At 31.8% G+C, this 12,651-nt stretch overlaps 2 protein-coding genes across 2 annotated transcripts; both read right to left on the bottom strand.

The window, feature by feature from the left end:
• Positions 1 to 56: 56 nt before the first annotated feature.
• On the bottom strand, positions 57 to 1,973 carry LOC130678609 (ATP synthase subunit d, mitochondrial-like). Its single transcript, XM_057485938.1, has 3 exons — positions 1,730 to 1,973; positions 1,364 to 1,532; positions 57 to 470 (listed from the first exon to the last, which is right to left on the bottom strand). Exons 1-3 carry the CDS (start codon positions 1,846 to 1,848, stop codon positions 240 to 242), a joined length of 519 nt encoding a protein of 172 aa, XP_057341921.1. The 5' UTR covers positions 1,849 to 1,973; the 3' UTR covers positions 57 to 239.
• Positions 1,974 to 4,967: 2,994 nt separating this feature from the next.
• On the bottom strand, positions 4,968 to 10,337 carry LOC130678585 (uncharacterized). Its single transcript, XM_057485901.1, has 3 exons — positions 9,782 to 10,337; positions 9,544 to 9,599; positions 4,968 to 9,453 (listed from the first exon to the last, which is right to left on the bottom strand). The coding sequence occupies exons 1-3, from the start codon at positions 10,293 to 10,295 to the stop codon at positions 5,791 to 5,793; spliced, it is 4,233 nt and encodes a 1,410-aa protein (XP_057341884.1). The 5' UTR covers positions 10,296 to 10,337; the 3' UTR covers positions 4,968 to 5,790.
• Positions 10,338 to 12,651: the final 2,314 nt, after the last annotated feature.

Below are 12,651 nucleotides of genomic sequence, written 5' to 3'. Positions count from 1 at the left end.
TATTTAAAAAACAAACGACTTTCACTCACCCAATGACTAAAATCAAAGGCAAAAAATAATTTATAATAGAATTTATTACTCAAGGATTACAATTATCTTTAAATGAGTGTTGATTGTTAGCGTTGTCATTGTAATCAATAAATACCAACAATTTAAAGATGAATTTCGATATAATTCTATGTAATTATTATACAATGTACTACAATTGTACATCACTGACAATTGTTCGGTTTAAAAAGTTAGTGCTCGGCCTTTGGAATTGGCTCAGGCTCATCACCAGGTTGGTACTCGGGGAAGTGGGGCCAAATTGTTGGTTTCTCTGGGCTCCATGCGACATCTGGGTAAGTCTCAGCAAAGTCTTCCATAGTCATCTGGTCGAATGGAAGCATTTTACCGATTTTCTCAATCTCGGCTTTGTAACCTTGAATTCGTTGGTTTGATTCTGTGATAAAGTTCCTGACGTGCTCCATCTGTAAAAAATATATTGATCAGCATCATCTATAAATATGTCAGGTGTATAAAAATTTTACGGTTTTATTCAAACGAATTTGTAAGTCCAACTCTCTTGCATTGTAAAAAATCCGGATTTTATTGCAATTTAAATTCGCTCATACTGAGAGTTCCGGAGTTTTAAAAAAAATTACTTCGCATACGGAGTGAATAGAGAATTTTTTTTTCTTCAGTGATGTCGATTTTATTTGAATCTGCATCCACAACGGTCTGGAGTTTTAATGTTAAAATAATCTCCGAGTAAATTTCACTCCGCGTTCACTCCACAAATTTTTTAGTGTAGGATAGAAGTAGCATTTTTGGACGTTTAATTTTTTATTTTAATCAATGAAAAAGTATAAAATAAAATTTCCATTTTATTATTTAAATAAAAATATCTTTGAAAAAATTTTAAAAATATGTACCTGAAGATCGAAACGTTTTTCATGCAACGAAAATTAAAAAAAATTGTCTGCTTAAGGGGTAGTTCTGGTGGTTGGGAGTGGTCTCATATTTTTGACTGACATACAACATCTATATGAGAAAAATTTCAGAAATCTAGTCATCCAGTAAATTTTTTACTTTTCAATTTTTTTTTGTTGCGCAAAAAACGTTCCGATCTTCAGGTGCATTTAAAAATGAATTATGTCATTGCGTTTTTGACACATTATTTTATTTAAATTTTTTAAGTGTCCAAAACTAGTACCCTATATTTGTAATGGCCAATATTTCAGCAGTATAATTATTTAAATTTAAATATTTTACAATGGGTGGATTCGGAAATTCTCTAGCTCTAGCTCTCGCTGTGTCGCAACTCTAGATCTAGAGCTAGAGAATTTCCGAACCCACCCAATAAGGATTTTTAAAATCATACCGCTTCTTTTTCCTGTCCTTCGACAATAGATGTATAATTGTCTGCTGGAATTGGAATTTTCAAGGCCTCATATTGCTTTTGGAATTCATCAACCAATGATGCCTTGGGAATACTCTTTTTGTAGGCAGCCCAATCAATTGCTGGTACTGTTTCTGGGTACTCGTTCATGCTGAATAAATAGTTTAATAAATTTACAACAATTGTTAAAAATATTTATAGGATAGAGTTTGTTGGTAAAAAAAAATTGAATGGAACTGAAGAGATGGAAAATGAATAGTAAATAAATAAGTAGATAAAAAATGATAGTAATAGGAAAAAAAAAAATTATATAACGAAATGAATTTTAGTGGAATGTGAAATACAAACCGTCGGAGGTAACCATCAGACTTTGAACGAAATGAAGCAAAAATGGGTTTATCAGCTTCGGCTAGACGTTCGGCGATGGCTGACCAGTTTATGGCATTGATGCTTCTACGAGCTGCCATTATTTGTTTCTAAATAATTTGTGACAGAATAATTTAAATTAATATGGGATCAAGTGATCACCATTCCACTTACACACGGCAAAAAAATCTGAAGTTACTTTTACTCTTTATCTCTATTCGTAATCGTGGATCTTGAAGTAACAAGAGGTTACTTTTGATGATGAGAATTTTCCACTCGGATGGTAACGGAGAAAACTTTAAGTCAGTTGTAAAAACTAACACATGCAGCGCGGCATTAAAATTTTTTTTAAATATTTAAAAAAAACTATGATCTTGAAGTTAGAAGACAATTAAATATTTTCAGATTTTTTTTTCAATAAATCAATTCCAAAAAAAAAAAAAAAAAATGTAAATAATTCAAAAAGCTATAGGTGCAATTTTTTGAAAAATTTTTTTCTTTATAATTTATCGTGTTTCAAAAACATCAAAAAATTATTAGATATCGGCTAACTTGTATTGTAAATATATCACTATAAATTTATCTTTGAATTAGTATATATTTATATACATGAGTATATATCCTACCCAATTTAAATCCCGATGTAATTTTTTTTTGACAAAGCAGATTGACATCTACACCCCAGGCAGTTTTGAACCGATCCATCGTCTTTTGAATTTTATTGTGTGAGTGTGAATGTAGCAGACATCAGACAAATTTAAAATTATAAATAAATAGAGTTAATGATTAAAAAAATGATATTTATGAAAAATGCATTGAATTTTTTTCTTCGTAATTTATTTGTAGTAAGAAAATCCGAAAATTGTAAATCGTCTGCGAACTTCAGGATCACGCGATGATACTCCAGTCAGCCAAAGTTTATTAATTTTTGCTTTTCTTTAAAAGCGACAAATTATAAAAAAAAATTGCACCTATAGCTTTTTTAATTCTCTACTGCATATTTTTTTTTTTTAATTGATGTTGAAAAAAAATCCAACTGTTAATTGTCTTCTAACTTCAGGATCACAATGCGCGCGAATTTTAAAATGATTAACTTCAATGACTTGTTAGTTTTAAATAAATATTTAAAATTATCAGACGTCAGCTACTTTCAGTACCACAACAAAATATATAAGGTTCACATATAAGTATTCAACATAATAAACACCACTAAATATATGATAAAAGTAATTTATATTTTTATTTGTTTCATTAAAAACTTAGATGTTGGAATGCGAGTCATCTACATATGTGTTGAGGGGGGTACAATATGTAAAACTACTTACAATCTCTATATCTTATTAATTATAAATTATCATTATCATTACAATAATTATAATAATAACACAACACGTAGATCCACATTTATCTCAACGTCGTGTATATATTTATTTATTATTTGTTACTTCAAATGTTAATTATACCAGCATACTTTCTATAAAAAAAAACAAACGTTAATTAACAATTAAATGAAGTAAAGTTAAATTAATGATTAAGAAGTTTAAGTAATTAAATAAAAAATAATCAAGCAAGAAGTTGCGTCGGTGCGCTTATTTTTCAATAATATATATCTCTTTTTATTTTAATATCCAAGTTTCGTGTCTACTTTCTTATATTTATATATATATTTTTTTTCATTAATATATATATTTATTTATTTATACGGGTATTCAACATCGTAGTCTATAGTTATATTAATTATGATTATCAATTATATGTACAAAATATACACGCTAATTCAATTCCAATTGATAACTGTGTTTTTAAATCTTTTATTCGCGCTCATTTCTTATTTTTTTAAATCTTATAACTAATCAATTATTACTGAATGTATTACAGGTGCAAATATATGTGTATATATGTATACTATCTACATTAATATACTTAATAAAAACTAATAGTTAATATTTATTGATAACAATTGTCATATAAATTATTTTTTAATCAAAATCTTAAATTATTATTTTGTATTTGAATTTTTTTTTAAATTATAATTTTGTTGGTGCGTGTATTCATGCTTATATATATTTATATATATATTTTCTCTTATTTTGTCGATTTTAATTGCTCATTAATAATAAAAATAATAACAATAATAATAATAATTTGTTATGGGATTTTTAGTTACATTTTTTTAAGATGTTTTAAATCTAATGGTCTACAAGTGGGACATGACTTGAATTTATATAAAAATTTAATTAAATTTTTTATAACTTTATTAAAATATTTTGGATAAAATTAAAGTGCAAATTAAATTTTTTGTTGATTAATTTAATAAAATTTAATGCCAACAATTATGAGTGTGAATGTAGCAGACATCAGACGAATTTTAAATTATTAATAGATAGAGTAAATAATTAATAAAATTAAATTTAAATAAAATGCGACTTAAAAAATTTTGAAATTAATAAGTGCATTTTTGTAAATATTTTTTTAAAAATTATTTACTCTATTTATTTATAATTTTAAATTTGTCGTCTGCTACATTCACAATCATCAACAATTATAAGTCTGGCAAAAATCAAATCTATTTAAAAATTGAGCAAATGAAATTTTTTAAATTTATTTTTAATTAGTAATCAATTTAAATTCTAATTATTTCCAAAATTTAATTTATTTTTTATTTTTTTAATGAGACTTTAATTTAAAAAAAAAATCCCCACTTTTAGATTTGAACTAAAATATATTAGCTATATATATATATATGTCATAAATTGTACTGTTTCATGTTATTTAAATAATAATTATAATTTAAATATACAGACTACTTATTTATTTCCAATCGATCATTAATTTCACTAAAAAAAAAAAACTAAATAAATTTTGATAGTTCGCTTTGATATTTTTTTTATAAAACGTATACAATTTTGTTTTGATTATTTATATTTTTAATTATCAAAATTAATGATCAATAATTAACTCACGATATACTAAATTAAGTTTCAATAATGAATGATCTAATTAATTAACTAATAGTAATAAAGCCTCTGAAAACTAGTTAGTTAAACCGGAAGTAAATACACAAATTAATGAGCAATTATTAAATAAAAATACTCAATAATATATAGTTAATTTATATAATCGCATAAACTCTAAATTTTTGTAAAATAATATTTAGCAAATAAGTGTTAATTATTAATAATTAATATGAAACGTACAATTAATTTATAATTTATCATTAATTGTCAAACTTATTTACTAGGACATACTTTCAAGGCAAATGGCCATCGGAATAAATTATTTATAAATTAGTAATAATAAATAAACCGTATACATTTTTTTTTATAATTACCAAATAATTAGTAAAGCAAATAAATATTTAAAAATAATTATCATAAATTTAAATTATTAATTTTTAGTAATAATTATATTTAATAAATTATCACTTTAATACCAATCGCACGTTAATAAATAATTTTTATTTTCTCTATGAAATTTTTTAATGAATTTTTAAATTTAGCTTAGTAATTAAATTTACTCTCAACCTCCACACGAAACTCTTAATTAAATATTTACAAGAACAATAATAATAATAATAATTATGGTTATAAGAATAATAATAATAATAATAAACTGTATTTTATCATATTTATAATTGTTAAATAAATATGTCAATTGAAAATGAAATAGTGGTCGTTATTGTTCAACAATAAACACACATGTTAATTATTTTTCTTCATATCTACACCGAAGTTCAAATTCCCGCCCTGTTTAGAGGGAAGAAAGTCGCTCTTTCCTTTTACACATGAGAAAACAAACGTAAAAATTATCGCCTGCGCCCTTCTTCCCACAAACGGAGGCAAAAATTTAAACTTCCAAGTGCAGATCTGGTGAAAAATTTTATACACACCAGAAAAATGTCCTACTTTCCTGCTGGGTGTGTAATTTACTAATAATTCCCACAGTAAACATTTTATCAGTTTAAATAATAATAATTAAAGTGTAATAAACTCAAAAGCTAATATTTATTATTGTACTAAACACTTTGTTAAGTAGCTAAGGATTCACGTCGCATTGGAACCAACATCACCACCACCGCTACCGCTACTGCTACCACTAGCACTAACACTAGCACTTGGAGTTTGTTCATTTGTTAAAGAAGAAGACAGAGACAAAGTTGTTGAAGACAATAATGTTGATGTACAAGTACTGGTATTGGTACTGGTACTGGTGCCAATATTAATATTAGTATTAGAAATAGCAGTTGGAGGATCAGCGCTAGTCTGACTAATAGACTCAGTACAAAGTCGTTTAGAATCTTTGTGGACTTGGCTGGAACTGCTGCTACTGCTGGTTGCTTTTCTTTTATGACTTGAACTGGAAGTCGATGAACGCTTGGACTCATCTCTGTGTGAGGAAGATGATGAGCTTTTTCTGTGATAATCTTTTTCATGACGATGGGAGTCACGTTTGGTTTTGTCGGAAGAGGACGAAGATCTGGGCTCGTCTTTGCTTGGTTTTGTCGAGGAACTGGACGAAGAAGAAGGCGACGAAGAGGACGAAGTGGCATGTGGTTTGTTTGAATCGGCATCGCGATGATCGGACTTGCTTGGACTTTTCCGCTTGTGCTCGCGATCCTTGTCGCGGTCTCGGCGGTCGCGGTCCCTGCGTTCCTTGTGCCGGTCTCGGGAATCTCTGTCTTTATATTTTCGCGAGCTCTCTGAACTCTTGGACGATCTGTGCTCTTTCGGAGACTTGGGGGACTCGCGGTGGCTCCACTCGGCGCTGGCCACTGGAGCTACGGAAACTTCTTTAGGCTCTTCAGCGACTGGAGTTTCTACTGGCATGGGTTGGGCGACCTCCGCAGCATCTTTAGCACGTTCTTTAGCCTCTTCCTCAGCCATTTCGATCAATGCCTTGACAGCGTTCTCTGTAGCGCACTCCATTTCTGACGTAAAAGCCCCGATCGTTTCGGTCTCCAGCAGTCGCCACAATTCTTCAAACTTACTGCTCTTCTCCTCGTGAGTCTTAACGGCCAATTCGTAGCACTCTTTTTTTATTTTCTCAAGGACTTCTTTCGAGGCTTCCGCAACTCCATCCCTCAGAGACTGACAGACTTCGTCAACGTCAGTTTTAGATTTATAAACCGCGATTTCCAAAGCCTTGTCGACAACTTCCGTCGCGTATACTTTTCCCGCCGACTGTCTTGCCCCGACAGTCTCATCGTCCAGTCTCACAGTAAGATCTTCAGCACACTCGGAACATCTGTCAACTGGAAGAATGTCATCCTGACTTTCAACAGCACTAACTTGCTGCTGTTCCGTTAAACAGGACTCGACTTGATTCGGCTCCTCGCGCTTTACGACCAACGCGTTCGAGCTGGACCTCTCCTCCTTCTTCTTCTTGTCAGACGAACTCGAGTGACTAACCGAGGAGCTCCGTCTGCGGGACTTGCTCAGCGATCTCCGTCTCCGATGCCGGTCCTCGTGTTTCTTACTCGACCTTCTGTCATCATCGATCGACTTCCTCTTGCCAGTAATGTCACCTTTACTTTTATCCAATTTACTAGTCGAGCTCCTGCGCTCTTTCCTCTTGCAACGTGAATCCTGCTGACGACGATCGCGGCTCTTGTCCCTGTCGTCTTTACGTTTCCTTCCGTGTTCAGATTTTTTCAAATTCCCCTGATACTCAGCAGCCCGTTCTTTGGCCTTTTTCTCAGCCATGTGCTGCCGGTCAGCGTTCTCTTTCTGCTCATCAACCAGCACTCCCGACAAATCTTTCTCTTTAAAATGACTCGAGTTCTCCGGTATCGTGCGGCCATGTCTGGTAATAGCATTTGCCGCAGCGTCCGGGTAATACTGTCGTAATCTAACGTGCCAGGCAATGCTCGACACCGCAGATACTGTACGGAACTGATGTATAATATTTCTCGGTAAAAAATATATATCATTATCATACAAATTTATTCGCGCGTAACGAATACCCTGTCGTCTTAATTGATTAAGTTTTGCGTCTTCAATCCACTGGACGCACTGTGATATCGGAGGCTCGTGTAAATCAAGTTGTAATTTTTCAACCAACTCCGGAAAATCACCAGCGTAAAACGCAACGACGTCTTTTGTTATTCTATTGTACTCGGACGGTTGACCGCCATGAATAGCCTTGAGAACACCAACTGCAGCAGTTGTCATTCGGTCTAGCCCATGGCCAACATGATCAGCGTGAGCACGGGTACGATCTTCAAACATGTACTCTCTTGCTTCACTCAAACGTGGCAGGTACTGTAAATTTCTCAGCTCATTTATTCCCGTTCTGCGTCTTTTACAAGGACTCTTGTTGATATCAGCAGTGGGTACCAGCTGCTCACCCGGACGAATCCAGAGAATAGGGCCATCATTGGACTCCTGAGGGGTTTCCATTTGGACAACAGACATGGCACCCCAAGGCATCGTCAATCTCAGGAAAGGATTTTCTTCCAATCGTCTCAGTAGATCTGGAAAGTAACCGCCGACTTCCTCATGGACTGTACCAACTAAACTTATCTGGTGCAGCGGTCCGTATCTTACAGTCCCATTATTGTACGCTTTGTACACTTGTTCTTTGTACTGTAACATTGTCGTCGTTTCAATGTCACTGTTACGTCCCAGCACGCCGTTCTTAACAGTAAGTGTTGGGTAATTATAAGCCATGTGATCCAACAAATCTGGCAAGTAAGCCGCCGAATTGTGAACGATGCCCATCACATGATACGCATTGCCGTTATCGTCCTCACCAAAGACGACTTTAAAAAACTCTTGGGTCAGCTCGTCCATCTGTTCCTTCGGCAGTCCGTCAATCTCGTCTTGGTACATATGGACTACAGTGGCACCGCCATTTGGATACGGCTCTATGTGAATAAACCTCCGGTACTTCAACCCTTCCAGCTGCTCGCTGTACTTAATAACCGCCGGGGACTGGCTCAGCAACTTGTAGCTCTTGGTCTCGAGATGCAGACGCAAATTAACGTTCGCCGGGTTGGTCAACTGAGACGCTGACTCTTTTCCAGTCCCGCGTTGAGGCTGCAACGGGGCACTGCGGTCACGTCGACACTGTACCCCGATACTCGCGCGTTTTATTTTGCTACGTTTGTAACAACGCGAGCACCGATGCCTGTCACTGCTCCCATTGTAGTCACGACTTCGTTTTTCGCTGCTAGCTGATGTTTTTTCCGCAGTAGTGGTCGAGGTCGGGGATGACGATACAGGTGGTCGCGACGGTTCATTTACACTCGGGCAAGTTGAATCGACTTTTATTTTAACAGACTTGTCATCAATACCAATTGATATGTCAGGCGGTTCTGTTTTTATTTCACTCTCAATTTTAATTGGCGGGCTTTCGTTTACTTTGATATCCAGCTCTGCGTCTACTGACGACTGGTCAGTAATTTTTTTTACTGATGATTCATTATCATTGACTGGATATTTAGCGGTGTCCATTGAAGCTGGTGCTCTTATCACTGCATTGTCTGTCGCAATGAAGGTCGTGTCTGGACTGAGAGGATTAGCTGGTACTCGCGGTGGGTAATCCGGACTACGCGGACTTGTCAAAATATTATTACCGCTACTGTGCGGACTTTCCCCAAGCTGCGGTGTTTTACTGGACACATTTCCACACTCGTTTCCAATTAATTTAACCCCAGTTATTTTTCCAGGATTATCCGGCACTGGTTCGTCAAAAGTCGTATCCACCTGCAACCACAAAAAAATATTTATTTTATTTATTTAATTTTCTTTTCAATTCCAGACATTAAATTAATAAATAATTAATTTATTACTCACATGTACATTGATGATGTCTCGCGTGGACTTGACGGGTTCTCTCACACAACTCGACTCTAGGAAAATAAAAAATAATAAATTCTCTGCTCGATGGCTTTAATAGACAATGAAGTTAATTCTATACCAGTAATTATCAATGATAATTAAAAAAATAAAATATCGAGCTCGTAGATACAGATAAATAATTAAATACTCGTGCAAGCGGATAATAAAAAGTTAAAAAAAAAAACAAAGTTACCATCAGAATCGGCACTAGCAGCATTAGCACGCGAAAGGGACGTAGATATATTTGCGTCCTTAGCATTCCTATTACCGGACATGATGTTGCGTGATGATGAATCGAAGCGGGGCATTAAAGCCAAGTTGACAGTCCCAGCAGCCTGATCTGGGTCCCCATCAACTCTATCGTTGTAATTGTACTGTGAATTACAATGAGAAGAATTTATAAATCCAGTGTCATTGCTTTGGGAAGGAAATAGTCTGGTTGTTGATGACGCCAATGTTAATTCCGTGGGCGTCCCGCTCGACAAAGATGTTATTACACTGTTATTATTAACATTTAAATCATCACTAACACACTTATTATTTATGTCATTTATAAATACGCGGTGTAACTCTGTCTTTTTAAATCTAACTTTATCGGCAATAAACTGATTGACGTATTGTTTGGAATCACTATTGACATCGTGCTGGTTCTTTGACACGGTACTCGTACTCTCTTTGGATGCCATCTTGATTTCCTGCCTTTTCATAACCACCAGCCAGTTTCGCCTACCAGCTACCAGTCTACAAATAGCTGTATATATATGTCATATATATATTTTGTCTTACGCAGAATGGGTTATTTTCCCTCACCAGATTGGTCTGATTGTTGCCGCCATTTACTGTCACTCGTTTTCATTGGCGCGAATTTTATCTTCATGGAAACTGACCATGGGTGGAAATGTAGCAGACATACAATTTTTTAATTACGAAGAGAAAAATAATAAAATTTTTAAAAATGCATGTACTGAGTTTTAAATTTTCTGAACATGAATTTTTTTATTTTTGGTTTAATAATATTTTAATTTATTATTTGAAATTTTTTAAATTGACAGATGATCGCTAACTTTATTATCATGAACTGACCAATTATTCTTGTGAATTAAATGGAGCTGACATATGACAATTTTTTAATTGCAAAGAGAAAAATAATAAAATTTAAAAAAATGGATGTACTGAGTTTTGAATTTTCTAAACATGGATTTTTTTATAAGCATTTTAAATTATTATTTAAAAGTTTTAAAAATTGTCAGATGTCCGCTACTGTTATATTATTGTCAGTGTGAATGGAGCTGACAATTGTCAATTATTTTAATTTTTTAATAAATAAATAAATTAAATGTGAGGAGGGTAAAAATTTTAAAATGCGTACTTAGATAAATGAAAAATTAGTACGCGCATTTTTTTTAAATTTCATTATTTTAATTTATTTATTTGAAATTTATGAATTGTCTGTATCTGCGACATTCACACTCTCGTGATTTACGTAACAATTACTCATATTTTTTCCGCACTCTTTTAATTTTATAATTCATTATTTTTTAATTGTTACCATCGCATTAAATATTATATTAAATATCTAATTATTTTTTATTTTTGTGATCCTGAAGTACGAGTGTGATAGTAGCAGACATCAGAAAATACATAACTTTTAAATAAAAATAATGAAATTTAAAAAAATGCGCGTACTAATTTTTCATTTATCTAAATACGCATATTTTTATTTTTACTCTACTTACATTTTATTTGTTCATTCAAAAATTTAAAAATTCCTACTTGTTAGACGATCCTTAAGTTAGCGGACAATTAACAATCTTTTAATTTTTTTTTCAACAATTAAATTTGAAGAAAAAAAAAAAAACTTAAAATATGCACATGTAGAAAATTTAAAAATCTATAAGTGCAATTTTTTTTTTATAATTTGTTGGTTTTAAAAAATTCTAAAAATTATTAGACGTCGGCTAACTTCGGTATCATTGATTTTTTATGAGTGTGAGTGTAGCTGACAATTGTTCATATTCAAAATTTTGAAATGTGAATTAAAAAAATACGCATTTATAGAATTTGAAAATGAGTATGTGCATTTTTTTTATTTTTATATTTTCAATCATTTAATTCGTTTATTTGTAATTTGAAATTTGTCTTATGTCTGCTACGTTCACACTCATGATTTTTTAGTATTTTGTGATTTTAATTAATAATTAATTTGAAAACTTTATATTTTTATGGTTCACAGTAAAAAATTTGCGGAGTGAACGCGGATTGAATCCGAAGTGAATACAGATTTAAATAAAATCAGTAATTGCTCCGAATTCACTCCCGATTTTCTACAGCGTAATTAATAATAATTTATATTACAATTAAATTAATCAGTGCAGGAAAAATTAATTGTCGATGTATATATTTGTCTTTACAACCTTTTATTTTACTTTATTTTTTATATAAATTATAAATTAATTAATAATAATAATGATAATAATCAACTAAAATGGATTAGAGAAAAATTGTGACAATTATAAAACTAAATGAACATATTTTAATGATTAATTTATAATTAACATTAACTGGTGATTAACAAAATATTAAGAGGAATATTTATCAGTTAATTAATCATTAATGATAAGCTAAAAAAACTATTAGACATTACATTGGGTTATTTGGGCTATTTCAGTGGGTGGTGAAATTGTAATTAGCTAATAATTTATATTTATCACATCGTACCTAAAACTACAGTCAATTTAAACAAAAATAATTATATTAATTTATGATCCTGAAATTAACAGACAATTAAAAAATTTTGCAATCATTTTTTCAACAAATTAATTACCAAAAAAAAAAATAAAAAAATGCACATGTAGAAAATTAAAAAAACTATAGGTGCATTTTTGTCAAATATTTTTTTTGTAATTTATTGTTTTGAAAAAAAATCCAAAAATTAATAAACGTCGGCTCACTTCAGATCATTATTAATTTTATGTATTACAATTTATTCATAATTATAAACTTGTGGTTTGTTTTAAATTATTAAAATACTTAATGAACTTAATTAACGTATTTATTTTAATT

This window comes from Microplitis mediator, chromosome 2 (assembly GCF_029852145.1).
Source record: "Microplitis mediator isolate UGA2020A chromosome 2, iyMicMedi2.1, whole genome shotgun sequence".
In the NCBI taxonomy this organism is placed as follows: Eukaryota; Metazoa; Arthropoda; class Insecta; order Hymenoptera; family Braconidae; genus Microplitis; species Microplitis mediator.
This window is presented reverse-complemented; position numbering and strand designations above follow the sequence as displayed.